The sequence below is a fragment of the Chlamydotis macqueenii genome, chromosome 2 (genome assembly GCF_036417535.1).
Source record: "Chlamydotis macqueenii isolate bChlMac1 chromosome 2, bChlMac1.mat, whole genome shotgun sequence".
Classification (NCBI taxonomy): domain Eukaryota; kingdom Metazoa; phylum Chordata; class Aves; order Otidiformes; family Otididae; genus Chlamydotis; species Chlamydotis macqueenii.
The window spans coordinates 59,688,594-59,715,369 of NC_141557.1; the positions used below are offsets into that span (position 1 = coordinate 59,688,594).

At 42.1% G+C, this 26,776-nt stretch overlaps 1 protein-coding gene across 1 annotated transcript in view; it reads left to right on the plus strand.

Moving 5' to 3' along the window:
• CNTNAP2 (contactin associated protein 2) overlaps positions 1–5,361 on the plus strand; it is a 1,234,090-nt gene extending 1,228,729 nt beyond the window's left edge. Inside the window, exons 23-24 of the mRNA XM_086743072.1 lie at positions 3,153–3,224; positions 4,670–5,361. Of these exons, the coding sequence (XP_086599198.1) occupies positions 3,153–3,224; positions 4,670–4,869 (272 nt within the window). The 3' untranslated portion in view covers positions 4,870–5,361. The remainder of the gene's footprint in view (positions 1–3,152; positions 3,225–4,669) is intronic.
• Positions 5,362–26,776: the final 21,415 nt, after the last annotated feature.

The following is a 26,776-nucleotide window of genomic DNA, read 5'->3' on the forward strand; positions in this document are numbered from 1 at the left end:
ATTGTTGCCCCTTTGTCAGCCTGCTCTAATGTGTTCTTTCCTTGTTCCTGAATTTCAGCAGCGATGGAAGAAAGAATCTCGTTAGTTTTCCTGTTGACAAGTTGCTTAATACTGCCAAGGAATGGGACTGTAGTAAGGTCAGAGACGAATCACCACGTGTTTGAATGACATAACTGCTATTTCAAATACCTGCACTTGGTACCTGTTGGTGTCAGTACTCTGCTGTTAAGCTCACCTTGGAGGGTGAAGGAATGTGTCCTCATACGTTCTCTTCTGCCTAATTGCTACAGCAGCATTTACCCTTTGGCAGTTCTTAGACCCCTGGTCCGTAGCTGTTTCTGATCATTTGAGAAGCTACTGCTACCCAGAAGAATTTCAATGAAACTTTCACCTGAAAAAGAAGATCATAATGGGATATTTTCTTCCTCCTCTATCCATCTGTAGGAATACATTCAGTAAAAAACTAGTATAGGCACTTCTGCAGCAAAAGGTATTCTATGACCCCACATTTGGCTGGGATTTTAGATGTAATTCTTCAATCCAAAAAAAAAATCCCATAATATAAAAGCAGATCTCCTGCTGACACAAGAGTAACAGAACAGGAATTCTTGGATTATGGTGATAATATCTGCCAACACTGCCATAGGTGCTTTAAAAAAAAGAGTCATATGCATCTAAGCTCCTTTTTTTTTTACTACAGCATTCCTGGTTCTCCAGCAGTTGCAGCAGGGCACAACTTATGCTATATACAATCCAATGTAATGGTGAACTCTTGCTGAAATAGGTTGTCCCCTGCACCCAGATACATGTTCCTATTTCATCTTCATCAGAGAGGAGAGTCTCAGAGTACGTCACATCTGCTTATTGATGCAATGGACATCTCTTCCTGAGTGTGTATGATGACTAGCCTTGGGTGGATGCATCAGGACCAGTCCCAGATGCAGCTCTCAGACAAGATCAAGGATATAGCTTCACATCATGCTTCATCTTCTTCATTATCCTGTGGGTTACTTTGGTGGCTGTTGAACATCATAAGTCATAGTCTTCCAACTGCCAGGAATCACTTGTAGCATAGCCATTGTGGTGTGGCAGCTCAAGAGGGATCATGCTGCCGTGAACAGCAGCCTTCCTCTTTCTTCTCACTTCACTACTGCCACGGTCCTCGAAATAACCAGATAGATAAAATATACTATTCAGTTGTAAGGGAAGGGGGAACCGTGACCATTGCTGATTTTAAGATTTCTTTTGTGGGAGCAACTCCAAACCAAATGGCAAGTGGTAGGACTTGTTAACTGCCTGTGGTGCTGCTTCTATGGCGAGGGGCCTCCTTTTGGGTTAGAATGGCAGAGAGCAATTTCCTTGCAATTTGGCAAATTGATGCTTTTCCATTCAGTGTTATTTGGCTTTAGGATATTTCTTGAGGTGTAGGGAGGGCAGGTTTAAAGTTAGGGTTTATTTTCCCACTGCCAGCCCTTCCCCTTTCAGTGCTACAAGTATTGGACACTGTACCAAAACATCTCTGTAGGGAACATTCATGGTCCTGCATAGTAGGGTTCTTCTTTGCAGCAAAATCAGATGTTTATTTGTCTTTACATTTTTTGGCCTGATCTGTTTCAGAGAGGTGCAGAAATGTTTTTAGAAGCTAAAGCACCAACAAATGTCAAAGGCACAAGTGCTGCTGACAGAAACTACTGGCCAGGCCCCCTGCACTGAGCTGCGAGAAATGCTCTCTTCTTTGTCCCATAGGCAACCAGCCAAAAACTAGCTGCTGAACACACAGCTGGTTCCACTCTCCCCCAGAGTAGGCACACAGAAGGCCACACTAGCCCTAAACCTCTTTTCAGGCCATGTGGTGAGCTGAAGCCATTCGTTCTTTTGTTCAGCTGTTTCATGATACAAAAGGAACTTTATCATGGATTTTACTCCATGCTAACAGAAAGCCAGTTGAATTCCGTTAGCCAGTTTTGGGGTATAGTGAATGCATCACTGGCCTGTAAAGGCAACTCCTTGCTTTAATATGGTATCACCTAATCCATCAAGCAAGGAAAATACATCTGGATTTTAAATACTGACCTAAGAAGTAATTCCTATTCTTGATTATTTTAATTGCCTCCAGTTAAGTACTTTTAACAACATTTTCTCTATTTCAAAGTCAACTCCCTAGTCCAATGACAAAGAAGGGACGGATTGCAAGCCACACCTAGCTCCCTTGGCTTGCTGAGTCACTGCAGTATCTGGTTGCTATGTCTGACTATAAGGAAAATGCTGATGATATGTTTAATTTATGAGATACCTTTGAAAAGCCTCTGTGACGTTTTCTGGAGGTTAAAACCAAGACTACCATCCAAAGTCTGCTTTAAACCTGTACTAATTCCTTCATTCAGCTCTGCCGCAAGGAGTCTCACATTTTTAGGTCACTGACAGGTGAGCGCTGGTACACCTGGCTGTGTTTCCTCTCCTCATCTGTCTGCTGGAGGGTCTCCTCTCCCATGGGCTCTTCTGCCTGCCATGCCTCAGCTTCTCCAACTCACAGTCTTGCATCTCAGCTCTAAAGCACCTCCAGCAGTGGCTAAGATGACACATTGGGCTTTCTCCTAGAGCAGAAAAGGTGCTGGCAAGTGCTCCTTTGGGTAACTACTCTACAGCTCTGACCACAAGAAAATGCAGCCCCTCACTTACCTTAGGCTGTGCAGCAGAGAAAAGGATGGCAGTTTTTCTTTCAAAGAGCTTGCAGTTGTACCCAATGGCGGTCACAAAATCCTGGAAACTTCTGAAGCCTTTCATGGATAGCAGCAACAAAGGCAAAATTCTCGATAATTATATGTATGATCACATGCTTTTGAAAGAAGGGATTTTGATTTTGTGCTAAAGAAACTTACTGAATTTAGGTTAGTAGAAATTACCTCCTTTATCAACAGCAAAGCTTACCAAGGGTACATCCTTTATTTTATTTTTAGTTTTGTTGAGTGGAGGAAGCAAGAATTTCTGAGGGATTAATAGTGAAATTTTTTTTCTTTTCTTCTTCTTTAGATAAATATTTAGAGATCAGGTTTTTTCTTTAAATTGTATCTGAGGATGTTGGCTGTATTTCTGAACTACTATGTGAAGTTTCACTGCTATTAAAACATGAATCTTTAATTCTCTGTTTACAGCCAGTGCTGATTTCCCATACAATGGTCAAGCTATAGGAGATGGAGTTAACAGAAACTCTGCCATTATTGGAGGTAGGAAAAACATCTACTTTTCTAAGATGCTTTGCAGTATGACTGGGATGGCTGAATTGCAGTTGCTAACATACTTAAGCTGTTTGCTAAGAGCTGACTGTGTGAGAAAACTAAACCTGAACAAAGTCAAAGAGAAATTTGTATAAGTCTGTTCAAGCAAATAGTCCTAGTGAAATGGCTTGCTCTCACTTAGTTTGTCCCCTCAGATTAAGTTTTAACCAAGTCAAAATACTGATATTCATAATCCATGTATTAAGCATCCATCTGGGGAGCTACTTTGCAGTAGTTACTTATGTTAACAGAGTAATTCATTTATATGAAATGGCAAGGACACTTTTCCAGTTACAGCAGATTCAACATGAATCTGTGTTAAATACTGTTTGCCCCACTCTTGACAAAAATCCCTCATGATCTTGCCTTGTTTTTTAGGGGGCAAGTTCTGCTATAACTTATATGGGCTGCAGAGTCCCATTCACTGTGATAGGTGATGTTAAGTAATACCAGAATTGGAACTTTGAATTAGCACTCCATTGAAGATATTCTGGCCAGCTGCCTCCAGAAATAAGGATCCTGATTAATTTTATGTACACATGCAGTTTTTTCTGCTCTGTCCCATAGTATGGAAGTGTTGCATCATAACTCTCCTGGGAGAACTTTGCCACTGCATCAAATTCTGAAGACATATAAAAAAAAATTGTAAAGATCAGCCTAATAGCTTTCAGTCAGTTCTAAATGCATATAAAATGGCATACTGGTGGTGAGTTTTGTCATGAAAAGCAACACTGATTATAGTAGTACATGCAGTCTAGTGGAATTTGTTTCTTTTCCCTGGATCCCTCAAGGGTCTATGTTTCCATATCCAGGGTTAGATCAGTTACTTTAGTTTTGATTTGCCGTGTTATTTTTCCTTTTAAATTTATTTTTTTATTACTACTTAAACTTTTTCTTAATACTTTGAAACCTTACAAAACTAGAACGATAGCATTGCACTCCTGAGAAAAATTCAGGCCACAGTGGAACAGCCTGGCTGTCCAACGCATCAGTTAAGAGAAGTGCCATAACATAATTCTAGCTGATTACAGGATTTTTTTAACCTGAGAAGTTTATAATGTCTTCATCCTGGAAGATCCTTGTGCCTGTAGAGAAGGGCTAAAAGAGGAACAGTGGTGTTTTAGCACAGTTACCTATGCCTAAGAGGGTAACGTGTATGAGACTTCTCCATAACAGGGCTGAAGCCCAAATAGACCATTGCAGGGGGAGCAATTAAGGATAGATCTGATGATAAAGCAGTTGCATTTGTAATTTTGTGGAGCCAGTGCCTAGTGTGTGAAGTGAGCCAACAGTGAGTCAAGCCAATTTGCAAGGACTTGTTGTTGAGGGGCTATTATAGATCTACATGGCCATTGACTGGAAAGTATTCATCTTTTCTTTCCTCCTTTGTGTAGGTGTCATCGCAGTGGTGATCTTCACCATCCTCTGTACCTTAGTGTTCCTGATCCGCTACATGTTTCGCCACAAGGGAACCTACCACACCAATGAGGCCAAAGGGGCAGAGTCAGCCGAGAGTGCCGATGCTGCCATCATGAACAATGACCCCAACTTCACAGAGACCATCGACGAGAGCAAGAAGGAATGGCTTATCTAAGCCGATGGGGACGGGGCCTGGGGTGGGATAGGAACTGGGCCAGGTTGGGACTGGGATGACTCTTGCAGTGGGGAGAGAATACTCTGCGTCGGATGCTTGAGCACACATATAGTAAAAAGATCAGCACAACTGGAGGAGCAAGTGATGGGAAAATACCACTTAAGACTGGGGGAAAAAAAAGATAATATCGCAAGCATTTAAGAAAAAGTACTTTTTAGTATTTATTTACACCAAATTGCCCCTTCTGTATCCAAACAAATACAAAAAGAGCAGTTTTGCAGCTCTAGCATTGGTTAAAATTTTCAGTAATACCTGTCTATTTCTGTGTATGTTTAGAGGTGTTCTGGATACCTGCAATGAGAAATGGGGCTGGTTTTTTTACATTTTTTATAAGTTGTTTAAAACATGGGTAGTTCTGTCCTGAGAACAAGTAGCAGACACTTCTTCCCAGTGTTGTGTTCCTTCATGGCTGGCCACTTCCCTACAGGCTGCCCTCAGTCCCACACCTTGACCGTATCACCATTCATTTTGGTAGCGCTGAACCAGGGGTTCAGGGCTGGGGGTGGGACATAGGGGTGGGGATTCATGTAAATCGTACTTGCTAGTTTTTCAGTGTGTCATCAGCCTGTGCTAACCCTGGCAGGATCCATCTTCTTGACCCAGGCACTTTGTTGGTTGCATACAATTCTCATCAGCAATGTAAAAATATTGTTATTATGACTACTACTACTACTAGCAGAGAGGACGATCATAAAGCACATGAAGTTTTGGGGGTTTTTATTTTTTTCTTTGGTCTCTGAGGGAGGATGATGCTGTGTGAGTCTGTAGACCTAGTCTGTTCCCGTGTCTTTGGCTATGGCAGTGGTGACCTGAAGCACATGCCAGTTTAAACTCAGCTCAGCCTCAGAAGAGGAGGCTCCGGGGAGACCTGATAGCAGTCTTCCAGTACCTCAAGGGGGCCTACAAGAAAGATGGGGAAAGACTGTTTAGTAGGGCCTGTTGCAATAGGACAAGGGGTAATGGTTTTAAAATACAGGGGGTTAGATTTAGATTGGAAATTAGGAAAAAAATTTTTACGATGCGAGTTATAGAACACTGGAACAGGTTGCCCAGAAAGGTGGTGGAAGCCCCATCCCTGGAAACGTTCAAGGCCAGGCTGGATGAGGCTCTGAGCAACCTGATCTAGTCAGGGATGTCCCTGCTCCTTGCAGGGGGGTTGGACTAGATGACCTTTGAAGGTCCCTTCCAACCCTAACCATTCTATGATTCTATATTGGCATATACTGTACTTAGATGTAAGCACTGTAGTAGAGAATTAGAGCCAGACTTTGTTTGCTTCTGTTTCTTTTTTATAGGCTGTCAGAGAAATATTAATATAGCTCTAGGAAATGCATTTGAACGCACAGGCTTCACATAATACTTCTTTTTCCAACTCTAGCACAGCAATTTATTGTTTAAATCCTTTATTTCAGTCCCTTTGCAAGGAAAGCCTCTGCTGGCAGTGTTTGCACAGGCAGGAAGGTGACACAAAGACTTGGAAACTCTTCCCAGAGAGCATGTGAGAAACACACAGCACAGAGTGGAGAGTTATTTTTCAATATAGAGATTTACCTAAACTATTTAAGGCCTTAAAAGGCAGTTTTTGCAGTGGAAGAGAATGAAGGAATGAATGTATTGCAGGGCATTTGCTGTGTGCTAAAAGAACAGAAATATCAAGAATTTCCCTGTAAAAGTATTTATGCTTGTGACAGTCCTAGATTTGCTTTATCTTTAATACTGCTGGGTTTACTGTGCAGAGACTTAATGCATTTTTCTGTACAAGAAAGATTTGCAATCTACAAATCTGCAATCTACTACACTGAGCGGTGCTGGCATCTTTAATTTCCTTATCTTTTTGGTTGTATCTTTCATTATTCTAGTTGATGCTTTAAAATTGAAAGAAAAAAGTCATGGAGGGGAAGTCTTAATAGACACAAAATTTATAAGCACAATTTGTCAGACAGACAAGACCAGATAGTTTGGATTTTAAGGATATAACCTAAAGTCCTCTTCTGCAGTCATTGAACATATATATCAGAGCAAATCAAGTCCACTGATTTCTTCTGTTCATGGATTTGGAATTCACTTACAAAAAACTTGCCAGTTTCAAAAAAAACACTGTTTCTCAGGTAACATTATGTAGCAGAGGGGTTCAGGTAGGCATAAAAATCACCTCTGTCACTCTTGGGCTCTGCAGTCTTTTGCCTTGCCTCCAGTATTAACTTTGTTTAATTGAGCAGATGAGTCTTATTGTTTAATTGTGGGTGTAAGATAAGTCTCCACCCCTTGGAGAGGATCAGCCTGGGATGGATCTAGCCTGCACCACTAACTAACTATTCAGCAAAATACATAGCAATCAGAGATGTCTTTGTAGTATTGAAAAGGCATTGTCTTTTCTATATTATTTTATGTTTAATTTTATTTTAATGGTATTTTAGTCCATTCTAAAAAAAACATCCTTGCCTGCAGCTTCATGTTACCAAGAGAACTAAATATGGCATCATTTGCATAGACTGGGATTTAGTTTGCAGCAAAAAGTTACTTACTAATCTGAACTTAACGTCTGGGAGGAGGATCAGACTTATATATCCTTAGAGACTAGAGTCCTCTGCTGCTTCATGTGAGAGAGACAGACTTAGCAGCCACAGTGCAAATTTGCCAAATGTCTCAGCATAGCACTAGAGGGCAAAGATGGCTTGGTCTCTGTGCCTAACCAGGTCCTTGACGAATCTAGAGACAGTTGTCTGGGTTATGTTAGCGAGGCCTGTAACATCTGTTCACCGATTTTCTAAAAGACTACTAGCTAATCTCCCACAACTCTGTAAGCAAGAATTTTAGGAAAACCTGAAATTTGACCATTGCACAAGCAGTAGTCACTTTCATAACTCTAGAAACTCTTGTAATGATTAAAATTCTTATTTCTTTTTAAACCGGACCTTAGACATAATATCATAGTCTAGCAGTTGGTCTCTTGGTCAGTCTCTTGGTGACTGTAGGTGAATTCCTGCCTGTCTGCTTTGTATTTAATTTTTGAGAATGGCATATGCTTAATTATAGGCAGTGGTCATTCAGCAGCCTAGTAGTGAAGCAGGAGCAGGCTCAGAGAAGCAGCTTATATATTGTGCTAGCACTATATAGATTCTGAGGATTTCTTCCTCACGGAAGGTTGAAACAACATGCATAGTTTACTTCACCCACTCTTATTTGTGCCAAAAATCCATGTTGTTTAATAGGTACTATCCATACTCTTGTAGTGGGAAAATCTGCTGGAGCAGAGAATGGATCCTGCTTTTATAAAATTCTGTACTTTCCCCAAAGAATATTTAAATAATCATTCTTTTATCACTTCTTTTTAGCTGCTTCACCTATTTGAACTGTGCAGGAAAATGCAGCTTCTTGTACTGGTTGGGGAACTGAACTGTCCCAGTTGTGTTTCTAAAAGGCTCATTCCTGATTCTGCAGGAATCAATGGCAAAACTGCTGCCAGCATTTAGGAAAGCAAGACTTGGCTGGAGACTAGGGCTCTCAGTGTTAGTGAAATAATGTAAGCAATATTTTGAATCCTTATTCACAACAGGCACAGACCACTAGGTTGTGGAGCTCCAAATAGCTAAAACAGTGGAAAACTGATTTTGATGTCAACCCAGCCTCAAGGGGAAATCCGCGGTCCAGTATGGCGGTTTTGAATCAAGTCTTTCACACACTGCTTATTCCATATTTACTGATAGAAAATTCAGATGCATTGAATGGGAATACATATCTTTAATTGGTACTGGAGCATTTCTGCTTTGTATTTTTCTTGTCTTAAACGTTACCTATATCTTTTATATCTCTTCTAGCAGTTATCACTTCAAAGATATGGCAGCATTTTAGTATCATGCTCTAGGTAGCATGATGTAGGTTAAAGGATGGTCATAATAAATATTTTAGTAAGACTGCCAAAGCAGTGGTGTATATGTACAGGTTTATTGTAGTGATAAGAATTCAGTTGAAGAGTCTAGTAAATAATTACATTTTAATTAAAGCAGTGTCCTTTAATGGCAGATGCATCTAATTTCCAGGGTATCTGTTGACATGTGAACCTGTCTCAGTTTGACAAGCAATAGCTTTTAATATGATTTCTCCCTTGAACAATTTTACATTCCATGGTGATTCTGATAGGGTGGCATTTCTGAAAAGCAGAACTTAAATTCTGTTAGTCAGATTTCATTATCCATCCTAGAGAAATGAAACAGAAACCTTGCCCTCTAAAAGCAACAGCATGTAAATCAGAATGAAAGAAAGACAACGTATATGTACACCTAATATCTTCTGTGAATGTCTTTCCTTTCAACTAAAGTTCTGCTAGAAACCAGATTGGTAAATAATAAAAAAAAAAGGAAAGAAAGAAACACGAAATAGTTTTAATTACCCTAACAGCTGTTTCCTTGTGCTTTGTATATTCTGATCATTGTCTGTATTTTTTCCTTCTCTAGTACAAGGAAATCAATTTGGAAAGGACAGAAGTTGGAAAGGCCTCTTAAGAAAAGACCCACAGTAGATGAAAAAAGGGACTTCAGAACACAGTTATACATAAGAAAAGAGGGTGCCAAAACCAGGGAGTGTGGAGGCAGAGTGCAGCACAGCTGTTTGACATTGACAAATTTGGGCTATGTCCTTGAACACCACTTGCTCAATAACAAAAAACAGCAACTAGAACAAGATAAGGAAATAATAAAGGCAAAAATAGTAAAGACAAGCAAAAAAACTATTGCCAATCCAAATGAAGCATAAGGTGCGTGAACAGTATGTGGCTACCAATCAAATTAGATGATTAAGTGTGTGCACTTCGCTTGTAACTTAGACTATAAAAACTAATGCTGACTAACAGTAGAGGTCTCCGGAACACCATCCACAGAGTCTGTGTTTTTACTGCAACAAGGGAGGATTTACTGAAGTGCAAGTATGTTCCTCATGCATCATGCAGCCCTGGTTACCTATTATAGGGGAGAATTTCAGGCAATGTAAATCTGTACTTGTTGAGGTGGGCTGAGGGTCTGAGTGTAGGATTTTGGTAGAAATGAAATAACTGCCTTTCTGAGGTTTTTCCCTTTCTGATCACTTTGCAGATAGCAGCAAGCAGTCTGCCATCAGTTTTGCTCACATTTGTTACTGCAGGCTCTGTGGCACTGCCAGCCTCACAATAGTTATGCACTACTGAGTGTGTAACTCAGTTGAGTGTGGGTTGTTTGCCTTCCTTTCCTACCATAGCTCTGTCCTTTCCTGTATGAATGTGAGCCTTTTATTGAAATCGTCAAGAAAGATGTATGCCTAGCTCAACATTCTTTTTAATAAACTATCTTATCAGGCTTTTAAAAGTTTTCATGATGTGAAGCATTTTATAAAAGAACTATGTTGAGTGCACTTGAATGGGAGAGTGTGAAATCTAGGCAAAGAAGCATCAGTGCAACAACCACCTGAGTCAGAGGGACTATGCTTGTCCCAGCCTGTTGCTCTGTCTACAGTGTGATTTGCCTTAACCACCGACCCAAAGCCCTCACCCCATCCAAGACATTAACTTACTTTGTAGAATATAATAGTGGCACAGTCCTGTTGTGAGGCCCTGTGACCATGTTTTGACTGTTCATTTGTACTGACTGTTGTAAACCCTAGAAGGAGAGTCATGCTTTCTACAGGAGTATTTTTCATTTATATAGGAAAGCTCTAGAACAGATAGATGGGAGTGAAGATTCAAGTTTAAAGCCCTGTGATATTTGTACACTGTGACATGGAGAACAGTATTTGCTTCTTGCTGTCACAACGTGTGTTTCACTGCAGCCAGAACTGTGTGGGTATGCATATGCACCTCTGAAATCTAAGGCTATTCAGGATGCAATGTCTACAACTCTTGGGCAATTACTAACATAATGTGGGTATATGGTGGACAAGATATTGCTTCAAATCTATGAGTTTGCACTGCTAGCAAAATCACTCTTGAAATTAAGTGCAATTTTGGAGATAACCTCAGACTTTGCCCGACAGTAGTAGGCACATATGGTGCCTCGAATTAGAGCAGACTTGGCCTTGGTTACTGAAAAGCGTTTATTTTACAATCTGTAACACAGTTCTTCTAACACTCTCCTTAACTCTGACTTTAACATATAAGCAGACTTTTTGAAGCAACTATGCTCAAAACTCTGATTATGCCAACATCCAGGAAGAAAAGTGGCCGATTTGTGGCTTCTTTACAAAAGAAGTTTTTTTAAAAAGTCACTACATGTAACAAAGAAAAGTTTGGTATCAACAGGTTCTTTCACAGAGAAGTGTTGCTTTTGACAGTGTTCTATTTTCAAAACATCATATGAGAAAAGTTAAGCAATTGTTCCACATGATATAAAGCACCAGAACTGTTTCTGTGAAAAAGAGGTAAGATATACTCTGCACGTATACATAGAATCAAGTAACGAATTTAGTGCATCCCATTCCTTCTGTGATGCAGCAGCTTCCAATAATGTCTGCTTATGCTATAGCTACGGCTATTTTTTTCCTTAATGAAAAAACATCTGGATTAAACAACAAACATAAGAGAAAAGTGTATACCTTCTGTTCTACCATAGATTCATATTCTTGCTTGATATGTAATAGCATCATATGGAGTAGCAAATTTCCTCTGATTTCATAGCATTAATTCTGCTGTCTCCAAGGATCAGAGATGTACTATCACCATATTAATTATTAGAATCTAGACAACTGGCATTCTGGATTCTAGCAAAGGGCTGCTCTTAGGAAATTCTTATTTATTGAAAACCCATGTCAAGGAGGGGAGATGATATTTTCTGACAAGTAAGAAAAGTAAATTACTGGAATGACAGTAGGGCAGAAACCATTTGAGGGAATGTTTAGGATGCTGAACAATAAACTATACCAGAAAGAGGTTCTTCTTGCCCTCCAGTTAGGTATTTGGGGTCGGTAGAGGGCTGCCACTAGTTATATACCACCATGTGTGCATTGCCTTTTTGGCCAAAATGTTTGAGCTTCTTCTTTCTCATACTTTAAAACAGGCTATTGCAAGAATACAGTCAAGACCTGAATCTTAAGCAAGCTGCTCTAGGCTGCTGGTGAGAGCACAAAATCACAAGTCCCAAGCTCTTCTTCTACCTGCTGGTTTGTCCTTGCTTAGACGACGATTCTCACATGTGTTACTTCCTGTCCCTGTCTGTTGTCCTCTTTCCCTCATCTGACAGTACAACAGAACAGTCCAGGTTGGAAGGGACCTCAAAAGACCACCTAGTCCAACTTTTCATGAAAAAGGGAGCCTAGATGCAGTTATCCAGCATCCTATCCAGTCGTGGTTTTTTGCCTTGCTGACTCCATTTTCCGGACTGTAGGCTATCAACAGGCTCTTAAATACAGACTGAAAGAGTCACTGGAGCAAGACAACAAACTCTTGAATCAGTCAGAAAGCAATAACTTTAGGTAACTCATATCAGGTGGAAGCAGGCTTCATCTAGAAAATTTCCAGCCTAACAGTTCTCCTACATTTAGTCATGGCTTTGGTTAGCAATGGAGCAACCAGCTAAGTCTGTGTATTATTTTTTTAAAATCCATTTGGAGGTATGTAAGATAAATAAACTTGACTGAATAAAGACAAGGTAGCCATCTCCTGTATACTAATGTTTATTCTCTATACTGTGCATCCTCAAACTTATGATTCGTGTGTCACAGGAGTCTGACCTTGGCACAGTCAATAAATCATTCACAAGCTGGACCAACGGCTTTGTCTTAAAAATCTACATCAGGTAAATGTTTAAAAATTAATCTATGTTTTGCCATCATAAAGCACTGGATACAACATCAGCAACTAGTTGTAATTTACTTCTGTTATAAAATTATTCTATCTGCAGAGTTTTTTTTTTATAACTTGTACTAAGAAGACCTTTATCCCTGAAATATAAACTACTGCAACAAGGCAAGGTAGCAAAGGGACGATGTAAAGTCTCTTTTGTTACACAGCTCCTGGTACAGGAGTAAGATCTCTGTACACAGCTGATGTCTCCTTTCCAAACCCCCTACCCACCACTCCAAGGCCAGCATGGAAAGAAATTGGATGACAGTTCTGATTTTTTTTCCCATCTCTTCCTCTACTTTGGAAATGTTCTCTCTCATTGATAAATTAATCACTTTTCACTGTCATCTTCAAACTCCTTTCCTGCAATGCTTTCTACTTTGACCAAGGTGAAGCCTTTCCCCTTCCTAAAATGAGACTACTGTAGTGAGACAGTTGTATGCCACTAAATTCCTGTCATCTGTTATACTTGCAGCTAGTTTTTATCTTTTTATAGTACTCAGTGACTGAAAGTAAAAGTTTGGTTTCTGCCATCTGCAGCATTGTTTTATAACTTGTTTGCATTTGTTCCAAAATCACAGCCATGTCTGGCAAAAAGTGTCTGAAAATGAGGCAGCTGCACCTCATTCCATTAAGCATACTCACTTTCTTTTGCTTGTTTCGTATTTCTCAATAGATGTCAATACTAAAATAAATGTCTAGCAAAAGCCAGCTTCTAATTTCCTTAGGGCTAGAAGATGTCAGAATTAACTCAGAGCCATCCCTTTCCCTTGTGCTTTTGTGGCACATATACAAGGCCACTGGTAGCCTCCAAAGGAGGACACAAAAGTACTGACATTATAAAAGCCTCTAGTAGTTTTAGTCTCTTGGAATTTCAAAGGTCCATCTTAACAGGGACAACAAGTCAGCACTTTTACACATTTCAGGTATTAGCACATCCAAGAAAATTCTCAACATTGGTTATTGAAGATTTTTCTTTTCATTGGACCAGCATCTCAGAGAGAGGAAGAAAAATGCTTTCGTATTTGGAGTACCTGACATACTATACTCATTCCATTGCAACTCCTGCATTGTGGCTGATCTTTTGAATCTCAATCTACTTAAGATGTGGGATCAGAGTCACTTGAATAAAGAAGGCTAAGGCATCACTCAATTCCCATTAACTCTTTGAAGCCCAGGGAACTCGCTTTCTACAAATCTGCTTTGTGTGGTTGATCTCACTCCTATGCTGGTAAGGAGGATCTTCTCTTTTGCAGTGCTCTTCAGTGGATCAAGACCCATCAGGGGGCTGGGCAGATGTCACATAAAGTATCTTCATTCCTAGTGAACTGAACCATGCATTGAGCAGCCCAAATCCGGGAAGTTCCTCTGATACAACAGCATGATTTGGCACAATATTGCTGAAAGGCTTCAGCTCCTCAAGAACCCTGCTACCCCAGTTGACTAGTGCTAATTAACAGAAGCCTGCTGGAAATTATCTGTACTGACTTAATCCTACATGTGGATGCCAACCTAAGAGTCCTTCATTTCATGGGGATTAAATAGATTCTCCCCCCTACTATGGAGTGCTTGGGCTGTGCTCAATCTGGAGCTTCTTACTGACATATATAAATAGAGATATAGAGATAAATAGATATTTTTATGGACATGTTTTATAAGTGGCCTTTACTTTGTGCATGGTAATTATTGCCAAAATCTTGTCATTTAGGAGCTACAGAGGGGCTAGTTCTGCAGTCTTTAGAGAGCAACCAGTTGTCTCTGTTGCAAAGGGGACTTGGGGTGCGGGCTTGAATTTTTATTTTTATTATTCAGCTATAATTTGCATGGTTTGGATTTGGGTTTTGTCTCGGTGGCCTTTTTTTTTTTATTTCCTCATTGGTTCTCTGGCAGGGACACATTGGGCTCAAGCAGGAATTTATTTCTCAGACTGAGATGGATTGAAGCCATCTGTGCCATATAACACTTCAGAAACACCTGCCTTGCACAGCCCATGATGTTGATCAGTGTGAGGGCCTCAAAACACAGTTTCTTTAGCAAACTATTGAGGTTTTCACAGTTTACTGAGGTGCTCCTATTTCTCTAGCCTTGTTTGGAAAGATAGCAAGCTAGCAACAGCTGGACCATGGGTATAGCCTCGTGAGCAGGAAAAGGGGTCAGCAGAGACTAGGACGTGAATGAGGGTTCAAAAGTAGATTCATAAGCATAGCAGCAGCAAAAGACTGTAAAAAATGGCTACTGAGGCAGGTCGTTTTACTTCCTCTTTTATTCCTTTTTTAAAAAATAGTCTCTGTTTGTATGCCATGTCTGAGGAACACATCTCTACCAGCCAGCCAGCTCTTGATAACCTGGGCTCTTGGTTCAAGCTAGAAATGCAGTTGTGCTTTCCTGTCAATCTTGTTCCTGCTGCTGCGGAGCAGTCTGTACCCAGGAAAGGACCAGGGCCATTAGCTATTAGGAAAGGGAAACCAGCCTCTCACCCCTTCCCTCCAAACCAGGTTGAAAGCCAGTACTAGGGTTATGTGCCTACAAAGCTGGCCCAGTTTCCTGGCAGGTGAACCAAGTCCCTGTCTGTTTGCAGTTATTCTACTCCACAGGTTTCTTTCTTGAGCACAATTTTCCCATGAGAAGCATAACCAGGATATGACGGTTACCCTATTTAAACAAAAATGTGTATATTTAAAAAAAACGTAATCTGAAAGTATAGTGTATCTGAGATTCCTCTGTTATAGACATTTAGTCTACAGATTTATGGCTACATTTGCTATGTTATGCTTGAATAAACATGTAATTCATTGAAATAGACAAGACTGATAAAAGTAATATGATCTCTTTAAGGAGAATAAACTGTTTGTAAATTTATAAAGAGTATAATCTGTTAGGCCTTATTTGAAGTATGTACTGTGGTTTGGTAAAAATACAACATTAAAAGAGCCTTGCCAGATGAGGATTGTTTCTTTGTGTGTGTGTGTGTGGTTGCTTTTGAATATTTGAAATCTTCATTTAACAAAAAAAAAAGCTCTACAGACTATGTGTGCAAGTGTCTGAAATGACATGCAGAGTACTCGTCACATTTCTGTGTACAGTGGCTGCAGGGAGCTGGCTCTCTTTTATGAGAGACAGATAGATGCTTTGCTTTTTGGAGCTGACTGCTGTTATCCCCCTGTTTAAATGCAGGCCCCCTTACCCCACTAGCTTCAATCTGAATCCCTGCAGCTTTTTGGGGAGAGAGGCAGGTCCCTCCTGTCCCAAAAGCTGTGCAGGGTGAGCTGCCCAAGGGGACCAGTTGGGGTGCCAGAGAGGGGCAAAGCAGGGAGAGGCAGCATAGATAGGGTCTGGGAGGCTTTCTGAAGGAAGAGCAAGACAACAGGCTTCAGAGATGACAGAAATAAAGATGTTTCTCCTAAGGCCCTGAAAGAGGCTTTGTCAAGTTTGTTGCAGCCCAGGAGGGCCTGGAAAATTTTTCGAACTGAGTGCAAGGATGAAAGAAATGGGCTGGCCTGGGAAGGTAATGCAGGCAAGGGGAAGATCTGCTTTATTTCTATTCTGAATCATACATCAAAGCTGAGAAGTTGTTCTGGTTTGCTTTGCTTTGTTTTCAGAAGTTACCTTGTGCTAGTTTGGTTTTAAATTAAACTTAACTGTGTGGTTGAAAAGCACCTTTGGTATATTCACATCAAGGAAGAATTGCAGGCAGTGCTACCTCAATGTCCTGGCTGACTATGGATCCTAATCCCATGTAAACCAAGAAAAGTCAGAGCTTCCTGGCCTCGCCAAACCTCTCAATTCTTGTTTACCTTGAATTACTCTGTGGTGTTTCGTGATGTATTCCTGCAGAAATCTCTTCTGAGGGGAGGGTTTTACCTCACCTTAAGGACTGGTCTTGTCTGAATCCCGCAAGTGTGGCAGTACCCTACAACGGTTCGTGGCTGGCAGAGCTCATGGCAGAGCTGCTCTCCCCATAGACTCAAAAGCCACTAGAGGAGAGCAAAATAGCAATTCTCACAGCTTCAGTCCTTCCACCAGCCATTGAGCTACTCACTCATGCCACACACAGCTTTTTGTACATCTCCATTTTGTTAACATCCTTAAGTACACAGCAGACTAAACACTAGTTGTCCCCAAACTGTGGCCAACAGTCCTCAGCTTCTGTCTTCAGTTGAAAGCCCTGAAGACCCAGAAGTTTCAGCTAATCCTCTCCCTCTCAACAGATGTGAAGTTCATTGATGCATCTTTGCGGTGCCTGCTCATCTAATGATGCCAGATCTTTCTGACACCCTTTTCCCAGGAGTGTTAGGAGGAGAACCTTCACTAGCTGGAAAAGGGTTCCTGTACCCTCTTGTTACTGATGGTTTGATAATTAAGATGAGGCAAAGAACTGCATAGATACAGCAATTTCAAATTGCTAAGTATCTTAGCAGGATACAGTGAAGGGAAGAGCAGAAGCAAGGGATTTAGCTGCTTGACTTGATTTACAGGGGCTATGGTAAAGATGCATTTTAAATCCTATCAAATACTAAGCCTCCAAAGTCAATGAGATGGGATTTCCATTTGCAGAGTTGTGCTGGGTAAACCTGTTAATCTCCAAATCCTCCAGTTTTTTCACTACAGGATGTGGTAGGCAGGTTAGAGTTACTGACTTTTGTCAATTTCCAGATACCTGAGTATGTTTATTTAGCTGGATAAGAAATGAAGTGAAAGTGCAACTTTTGTATGTAAGGGATTTGTGAAGGAATACTTTCTACTGTTTCGAAAGAAGGCTTAAAGGACAGGGATTCAAACTGTAAAGCTTATTTATTGTTAGATTTTCTTCTGAAAGAGAGGGAGAGAGGAGTCCTTTAGATGGTCAAGGGAGGAAGGGGCAGGAGAGAGGATGGTTTCTGGAAGCCTCCTGATGCACTGGCTGCCAGCTTCCCTTCCCTAGCCAAGCATTTCTCAGGTTAAGGCATACTCCGGGTTTTTTTCTGATTATTCTGGTGGTCCACCAAGACCAGTCGTAAGACACTTCCTGCAGGTGCTTGCAGTGCTATGGTCGGCCATCTACCCTGTCCCAGCCACCAATCTTCGTGCCAAGCAATGTGTTGTGTGAAAGCTGCTCTGTGGTAGGGAGCTGTGAAAAAGGTGAACCTGTGTGTCATGACATAGAAACCTGGACATGGGGAATAAGATGCCCTGAGAGTTACCATCAGGCATGAACTCACAGTTCCCACCACAGCAGGAGCACCACAGCAACTTTAAGTGAGTCTGTCCCTGCAAATAGGCAACCAAGTGGAAACAAATAGGTCCAAACCTTGCTGACACCTGCTGATAGCCAGAAGGAGAGTTTGCAGATGTGCAGTGATAACATGACAACCACAAGGAGCATGAGCAGGCATGCAGGTATTCCTCTGTTTTGGTTTTGTTTAGTGAGGGGGAGCTGCAGTGGCGGCAGCTGTAAGAAACTGCTAGAAGTCGCTCCCCTTTGTCCAGTGGACTCGGCTGGGCCTAGAGCAGACCCACTGCTGGTCAAGGCCGAGCAAATTGGTAGCAGAATGTTCCCTCATAACACCTCTGTGATAACATATTTAAGAAGGGGAAAACGGGAAAAAAAAAAAAAAAGAGAAGAGGTGATATGAAGCAGCTGAGCCGGGAAGCCTTGTGGGCCTTGCAGGCCTCACCCTCTGGCCTCCCATTGGGCGGCCAACTGGGCTTGACTTGGCCTGGCCTGGCTGCAAGAAGTGGAGAGGAGATGAGCTGGATGATGTGAAGAGATCCTGAGAGGTGTCTGCCAGCCTGTTGTGAAGAATTTTTCTTGTGAGAGGAACGGCTGCAGACACCAAGGTCAGTGAAGAAGGAGGGGGAGGAGTAATGCTGCTCCTGGCCAGAATTCCCCTGCAGCCTGTGCTGAAGACCATGGTGAAGCAGGTTGTTCCCCTGCAGCCCATGGAGGACCATGGAGGAGCAGAGATCCACCTGCAGCCCATGAAGGACGCCACATCAGGGCAGGTGGATGCCTGAAGGAGGCTGTGGCCTGTGGAGGGCTCACTGGGGCAGCCATTCTGGAGGGACTGCACCCTGTGGAAGAGATGACCCACGCCAGAGCAGTTTCATGAAGGACTGTGGCCCGTGGGAGGGACCCCACGAAGGAGCAGAGGAGGAATGTGAGAAGTTCTTCCCCCAACGACAGAGCAGTAGTGTGAAACAATGTGTGATGAACTGACCATAACCCCCATTCCCTCTTCCCCCATGTGCCACTCGGGGTGGGGGGAGAAGGTGGTAGAGATAATGTTAAGCCCAGGAAGAGGGAGGGGTGGGGGGGAAGTTACCTTGTTCTCTGTATCATTATCCTGCTTTGTTTTCAGCAATAAATGAACATTTTTCCCAAAGTTGAGTCTGTTTTGCCCATAATGGTAACTTTAAGGATTTTCTCCCTCTCCTTACCTCAAGCCTTATGTTATCTCTCCCTATTCCCTCAGAGGGTGAGGGGAGTGAGAGAGAGACTGCATAGTCTGGCCCCAATCAGGGGGGCAGCCTCAGAGAACAGGACTGAGGTTTTAGCTGCTGGCTTCCCACAACCCATTTGGCAGTGGATGAACTGCAGCAGCTGCAAACACATTTCCATGCAGCTGAGGGTGTGATCAGATCCCTTCCCAGAGCAGCCAAGGCTGGAGCTGGTCTAGGCCTGGTTCACCAGGCATCAGCTCAGGCCACTGTCAGGGCACTGCAGCCTGTCTGCAATAGGCAGAAGGGAGGTGGGTTTCACAAAGCCCTAATAAAGCAAATTTTTTGAGTGGTGTTAGGGCTTTCAGACCTAACAAGGTGCTTTGTTACAGCTCAGAATGAATTTCTAGACTGTTCACCTTCCACCTTCCTAGTTTTCTCCCATTTGTAAAGTCCACAAGGACTCTTTCATGCTGGCAGAAAGAATTACTCATGCATTGTAGTAAGTTACAATAAATTTCACTGACTATTTTTTTCCCTGTTTTTTCCCCCTTCTGCTTCTTGTACAATTGATTTCAGGACCAAGCATGCAGTCACGATTTGCTCCCAGTTTCACAGAAGGGACTGATTTACCTAAGGGAAAAGGGTTAGGTAAAAAATTATGAATGATTTGATTGTATACCAGGAGCACCCATCATTTTTGTGTCATCAGGGCTGCATTAGGCAGGAGTGAGTTTTGCCTGGGAACCATAAATCAGGTAACAGCATTTGGCTTTGGTCACAGGGGCATTCAAACCCTATCTTCTTTCACACCTCAAATCTTCTCTTTTGAAATTATTAAATGCTTCAATTTGGATGTAATTTTGTACAGTTTTGTCCCTCACCCCAAGAAAGGATTCTTTAAAGGTCCATTAGAACTTCCTGAATTGCTTTTAGAACCATTAAATCCTGGACACATCAAGGAGACACGGGCAGGAATTTGAAGGAAAAGAAAAGGGAAAAGCAATGTGGCATTAACATGGCCTGTGACAAGCGTGATTAAACATGGCAGGCAGGCAGAGGCAGGGGAGTGAAGGGAAGGCAGTGCAGAGAACAGAAGAGTGGCACTTATCAATGGGCAGCATGGCCAGCAGCTTGTGGCCAGAGACAAGACGGGGATGGAAGGCCAGGCAAGCCCGCGTACCTCTGAAGATGTGAGCATCATTTCATTTCCAAGGGCAGCAAGAATGGGAGAACATAATGGCAACCATTTTCCTGTGTAAAGAGGTTACTGTGGATGGGAGTGTAAGGTATTATGCAGTTTCAGGAGGAGCACTCACTGCAGTACAACAAGCAATAAGAAAGGTGGAAAAAGGACACGGAGGATAAAACGGAAATGCCAAAATTTCTGGAGTCAGTTTAGGAACTTTTGGGTCCCACTGAATACCACATACCCTCTAAATAGTAGCATCTCTAGTGCTAATGCTAGATATTGTCACTAGGGACTCTGCCTCAATAAACATTATCAGCTTGCTCTCTCCATCTCACTTCTTTCATTAATACTTTCCAGTTGCTGCAGAGGATGCCCTTGAGATTTATGGCTGTACAGCGATGGCATTTTGGACTTCTGTGGGGAATTACATTTTGTTACTGGAAGCTGAAGATAAATTTGAGGATAAAAATAACTAATTAAAGCTGTTAAAAAAAAAATCTAAATTGAAAATACATTTTCAAAGCTTCCAGTAACCAAATAACCATCAGAAATGAATATACTAACAGCAACTGACTATTGTCTTTTGTGCACTGACTGACTACAATCTGGGACAAAGTCCTCTTTCCTCCCACCTCCTGCAAGAGTCAGTAAGGAGAAAGGAGGGAAATCTTGGTGTATAAAACATACTGGCCAACTTCTGTTTTCTGTTATTTTACCTCTCTGTAAATCCACACCGCAGAACTAAAAGCAGTGGATTCAAACTGCCAGTAGAGCCTTGAAGCATACTTTTTGCTTCTAAAAAAGCAGCATGACTCATTTTCTTCCAGAATATTTCCTGCTGTACAACAGAGCACCCAATTCTGAGAGTTTGCAACCGTAAGTCTCCGGTGCAGGTGTCAGTGAAATGAAATGCAGAGTTAGTTATTCTAGAAACTCACGTGACAATCTCTGCCTCCCCAGTGCAGGCATAGTGTGGCTGGCATCCTGGAATCACTGACGTCATCTAATGTGCATAAAGGGTTTGCTGTAGTGTCAGATTCTGGGATCAACAAGCTGTTGGTTTTCCTTAACCCTGTCACACAAACATTCAATCACCGTATTACTGTGCAGCAGCTCCTAGAGAAGACTCCTTCCACAGCTTCAACTACTGAAGAAAATTAATTGGGCTGACCATCTGCTCTCCAGATTTACTAGTAGCTGTCACAGCGCATCAGCTCTCAGCATGGCAAGGACCTCAGTAGAGTCAAAAGGAGGAGGTCCCACAGGTGGAGATGAAAGCCCCTCCAACTTGCTGTGAATCCAGCAAAGTTCCTTGGAAGAGAACTTCACAATTGAAAATGAAAAAGAAAAACAAACACTGGCACTGATGCATCTTATATGACTGTACACCTACACCATCCAACAGCTTGGCTCTCTGAAAGCATGGATGCGAGAGGGGAGATTTCAGCATTGCTGTTTGATATACTGCTTGAATAGCAGGCTGTAGTCAAGCAAAAAGACCATAAATTGCCTCTATGCCCTCATTATTCTTCTTTCGTCGCTCACAGCTCTGAAGCTTGTCACAGGACCATTACACCTCCTCTCAAATTCCTAGCTGGGGAGCTGGGAAACAGCTACTGGGGTTTCCACGGTGTTTCACTAAAGCCAGTGCTCCCTGTCTGCAAATAACTAATTGAAACGTGTGTAAATGCATCTCGTATGATACTAATTTGTATGTTAAAGCATCGTAGTCTGAGTGGTTTTCTGTGGGCTGGGTTTTTTACAGAGTAGTTCAAGCTGGGCATTGAGTGACTTTTCTGCTGGCCCTAGAATATCTTAAATAGTAGTTAGACATCTCCTGTTGCAACTGTGATGGTACAAGATCATGAGCTACGTGTGACGTACTCTACATCCACATATAAGTAGGGAGTCTCTAGTAAAGAGAAGGAAATCTTTGTACGCTGCCTTAGGAAAATACCCCAAAATGGGATCTTAAACTATTCAATATCCCCCTAACCGGAAAAGTTGGGTCACTGTGTCACAATCAGCACACGTGTCTTCTGTTCAATGAAATGGCTTCTTCTGTGGGCAAAATAGACTTCATATATATAGTCACTCTTAGATTAGCAATTGTTGAAAATTAAACTAAATGCTAGTCATACTGGAAATGTCACACATGGTGTTATTGAATCATTATGAGTCTGGTTTTATTAACTTACAGTTCCTAAAATATCATTGTCAAAACACTGATACTCAGATGTTATCTTTCTTGCCATGATTTTGCAGAACATAAACAACGACTTATCTCAGTCCTGCCAGCCCAAAGAACATGGTACTGTAAGACGGACAGTACATTTATGTGTGGTGGATAACTGGTCCATTCAGGCCCAAATATGTTGTGCGTCCAATAGAGCTGCTCCATTTTAGAAACACATCAGCCCCTCTGCTGCTCTTACACACATCAACCCCTAGAAAACCTAGTGAGTATCCATATCAAAGTTATTGACTTGAGCAATAAACAAGACGTCATGTGTGGCCTGGAGCCTCTTACATGTAGCAACATTCTCCAAAGCTGCTTTTCTGTGCAAGGAGTATCTGTCTGGGGAGCCAGAAAGAGCATAGGAAGTGGTACATGAGCACAGCTATTAACCAGCACTAGCACTCACTCACATTATTAGCTAGTAGCTAGAGCCAGCCTGATTTTTTCACAGATCCTGAATAAATCAGATGACATGTGTGAACTGCTCCATCCACCTCAATAGATGCTAATTTAGAAGTTAATAGTATTTTAGATATTGATGCTACTACATTCCTTACCAAAGACTGGCAGAAAGGAAACCTCTTTACAGTTAGACAGCATTTGGCATTCAAAATGTTTTCCAAGCAAACAGGCTTTATTCAAAACAGCATTTCCTTGAGAAGGCTCAGTCTCCAATAAATGTTTTGAGCTTTTGTCACTGAAAGTGACAAAAGTCCATAGTCATCTGCCCAGGAATACAAAACCTCACCAGATTCAGTGTCATGCTAATGAAAACTTCTTCAGGTGCTCAGCAGGGCAGGTCTCCCTGGGCGTATAATGACCAAGGCTGCTTCTCCACTGGAAAGTGGAGCTTCTCCAACCCTAGGGACTGCAGCAGAGCAGCAGGGGACCATGGGGAAGGCCCCTGAGATGGGCACAGAGACGATGAAGAAATATGAGCATCTCTGCTGAGTGGTGGCTCTCCTGGGCTACCTGAGCAAGGCACAGAAGAGGTGGCAGCAGGTTGCAAGACCCTCCTCTACCTTTCCTATTTGTTTCTTGCTTCAGTTCCCAGCACATATGTCCAGCTCCACACCATGACAAGGTCAGAGGCCATCATGCTGTTGATTATCTGCTGTATGCTGAGAAGACATGGTCTATATTTTTGAAGCGATGTAATGAGCTTCAAGTTGTTTGCTCATTACAGCTGCTGGCTGGCCAGCTACCAGAGCGTGCCAGGTTGTCCTTTGGAGGAAATCACTAACAGTCCTGTGAGGAGGATAAAAAGGAGCAAATGTAAAGTCAGGTAGGAAGGGGCATCCAAGCAGGTGAAATGGTTGGTTTTGGTCAAATGGTTGCCGCTAACTGAAGTGACATGCCAGCTAAAGAGATAAAAGATCTGCAGTCCTCTGCAAGTAGCCACCTGCAAGAAGTAATAGTCAAACCAGTTGATGGTGGGATGTAGATGTGATAAGGACAGGAAGAAAGTGCAGTGAGGATTGAACGTTAGCCTAAACAGAAGCTGTTCCTGCAGCTTTTCCTGTAAAATAAAACACTCCTGCATTTCAGGAACACTAAAAATCCCTCTCTAGCCTGTTTGGTCAAGGACTAGGTGGCACTGTGTACCCAAAGAAATGAGACACTATTTGGATCTTGCTGTACGATTCAGGCTAAAGTAAATGGTAGAGAAAAGCTTGACAGAACAGGAACAGCACTGGGAGAATAGGACATCTGATGGTGTGGTCATATGTACAGAAGCCTTGCTTACAGGAAAAGATGATGAAGGACCTACTTTCTGAGTCAAATGTCCCCATCCCAGTTTCCAGACATGCTTGCTGTCCCTTGCCACTATGCTTGCCTGCTGTGTTGGGCTGGCTGCTCGTATTGAGCGAGAGGACAGACAGACGCTTGCCCACAGGGCCCTTCAGCTGAACCTACTCAAAAGCTGCTTTTCTGCTAGAAGCACATGTAAGCACCAACACAGCCTGTCCCCACCAATGAGCTGTCCTCCTCCCGCAACACCCGTGGGGCTGCTGGGAAAACCCCAGGGCTGGCAAGTAGCAGATTGCCATGCCTCTTGTGGGGTCAGAAAATCTTTCACCAAAGCATGTGATAAGGCATGATAAAATATAGCAAAACCACACTCAACTCTAAACTCTAGGGGAATTCAAGACTTTTTTAGCAGGGAGAAGGTCTTTTATTCCCTTCCTCATTAAAGCCGCCTGAGGATGTCGCCTGAAGACAGACAATTCAGTTTGTCACAAAGCTGCAAGAGCCTTTGGGAAGTTGACAGTTTACAAAAACCTAGCCTTTGCATACGCAGAAGTATGTGGAAGCTTGTGATGGCAGATTGTTTGAGTTTTGGTTTTTTTTCCTTCTTGCACCCACAACACCCATAATTTAGAATCACAGAATAGATAGGGTTGGAAGGGACCGAAAAGGTGAAAGGTATTTGAAAAGGTGAAAACTGTTCCCTCAGGATTACCCCACGATACATTCTAGCAAGTGTCCCCTGCAACACAAAGCATTGCTTTCGTGTTTATGGTACATCAGCCTACAGTGGTAGGAAAGCAAGTGGCAGTATAAGCAGTGAATTCTCTACGGGCTTGAATCTGAAGGCCTACAGCTGGTGGGAGCTGGCTTAAACAGGAGGAAAAACAGCCTGGATAGGGAGAGAAATCCTGTGCCCCTTAGATAGTATCTTCTGAGGAGATCCTTTTACATTTTGTATGCACCATTTGCAGCAGCACAGAGTGGGCCAGAGGCCACCAGCATTTATGGATGACGTTGCCACCAGTCCCAAAGGCATTCAATGTCTGAGTCACAGAAGGAAGCTTGCAAGGTGGAGAAGCAGAGGAGTGACCTCACAAAGAAATGAACCATTCTCTGAAACATCTACAAATGACAGACAAGCCCTCAACTACTATCCTGCACATGTAGGGACTGAACTGCTGGATACTTACCACAACATGCACCTTTTGATTGTTTTCAGCTATCCTGAGGGAATGAAAGCTTTACTAGCTTATTTTGGCTCTGAGAGACATCCTTCTTGTCTCCTTGTTGTGGCAGCTGTTGTCTCTGACTTCATCAGACCAATAATCCCAAGCAAATCAATGGTATAGCTGACTCTCTTGACTTGCCTCAATGGGCCATGGAGATGAATACAAAGATAAGGTGTCTTTAGACATACCCTGGTCCTCTGAAAATAGCATCACTGATCTAAACCGATTGTGTGCTGTCTTACAAAAACACAGAAATTGTTACTATCACTGCTTGACCTGAAGCCATTAGTCTGGTTTTCCTTGACTCAGCTGAAAGCAGGCTATTGCAAGGTGGCTAGGGCATGCCAGCCCACTGTAGGAGAGTTCTGCTCTTTACCTCTGTCAAAGCGCTTTACCTTTTGTGTGAGGCCACAAAAAAAAAATTACATAGCACTTAAAACTAGCAACCAGGGCAGGGCAAGCATTAGGATGGAAGAGAAGGCTGGATAAAAGACTGATGGGAGGCATGAGGGATAGTAACCTTCAGGGGAGCAATATGAACTGGCAAGCAAACAGCAAGTTTGTCACCAAAGACAGAGAATCCCAAAGCAAGTCAGAGAGTCAAGAAGATAGGTACTCAAGGATGAAAACTACAAGTTGGTCACAACACACATGATTTTTAGGAAAAGCTGGTAAATTTTCTCATATGTTATTATTAATGTTTAACATCATTTAAAAAAAAAAAAAAGAAAAAACTCATATTTAGAATCATAGAATGGTTAGAGTTGGAAGGGACCTTTAAAGGTCATGTAGTCCAACCATACAGCAAGCAGCAGGGACATCTTCCACTACATCAGGTTGCCCAGAGCCCTGCCCAATCTGGCCTTGAATGTTTCCAGGGATGGGGTATCTACCACCCTTCTGGGCAACCTGTTCCAGTGCTTCACCACTTTCACTGTAAAGATATTTTTCCTTACATCCAGTCTGAATCTACCTGCCTCTATTTTAAAACCATTACCCCTTGTCCAGGGGCATTTCCTGTAAGACTAGGTTATCGTATTAGCATATTTAAAACCATTGTATAGCCACCTGTATTCTTTTTCAGCAAACCAGAAGGCTCTTCTCAGTTGTAAAATACTGCTGTTAAACAGTATACTCATCGGTTTGAACTTCTTCCATTGGGTAAATCATAAACAGGAACATAATCTAATCTGAGTTGCTTTTATATAATGTTT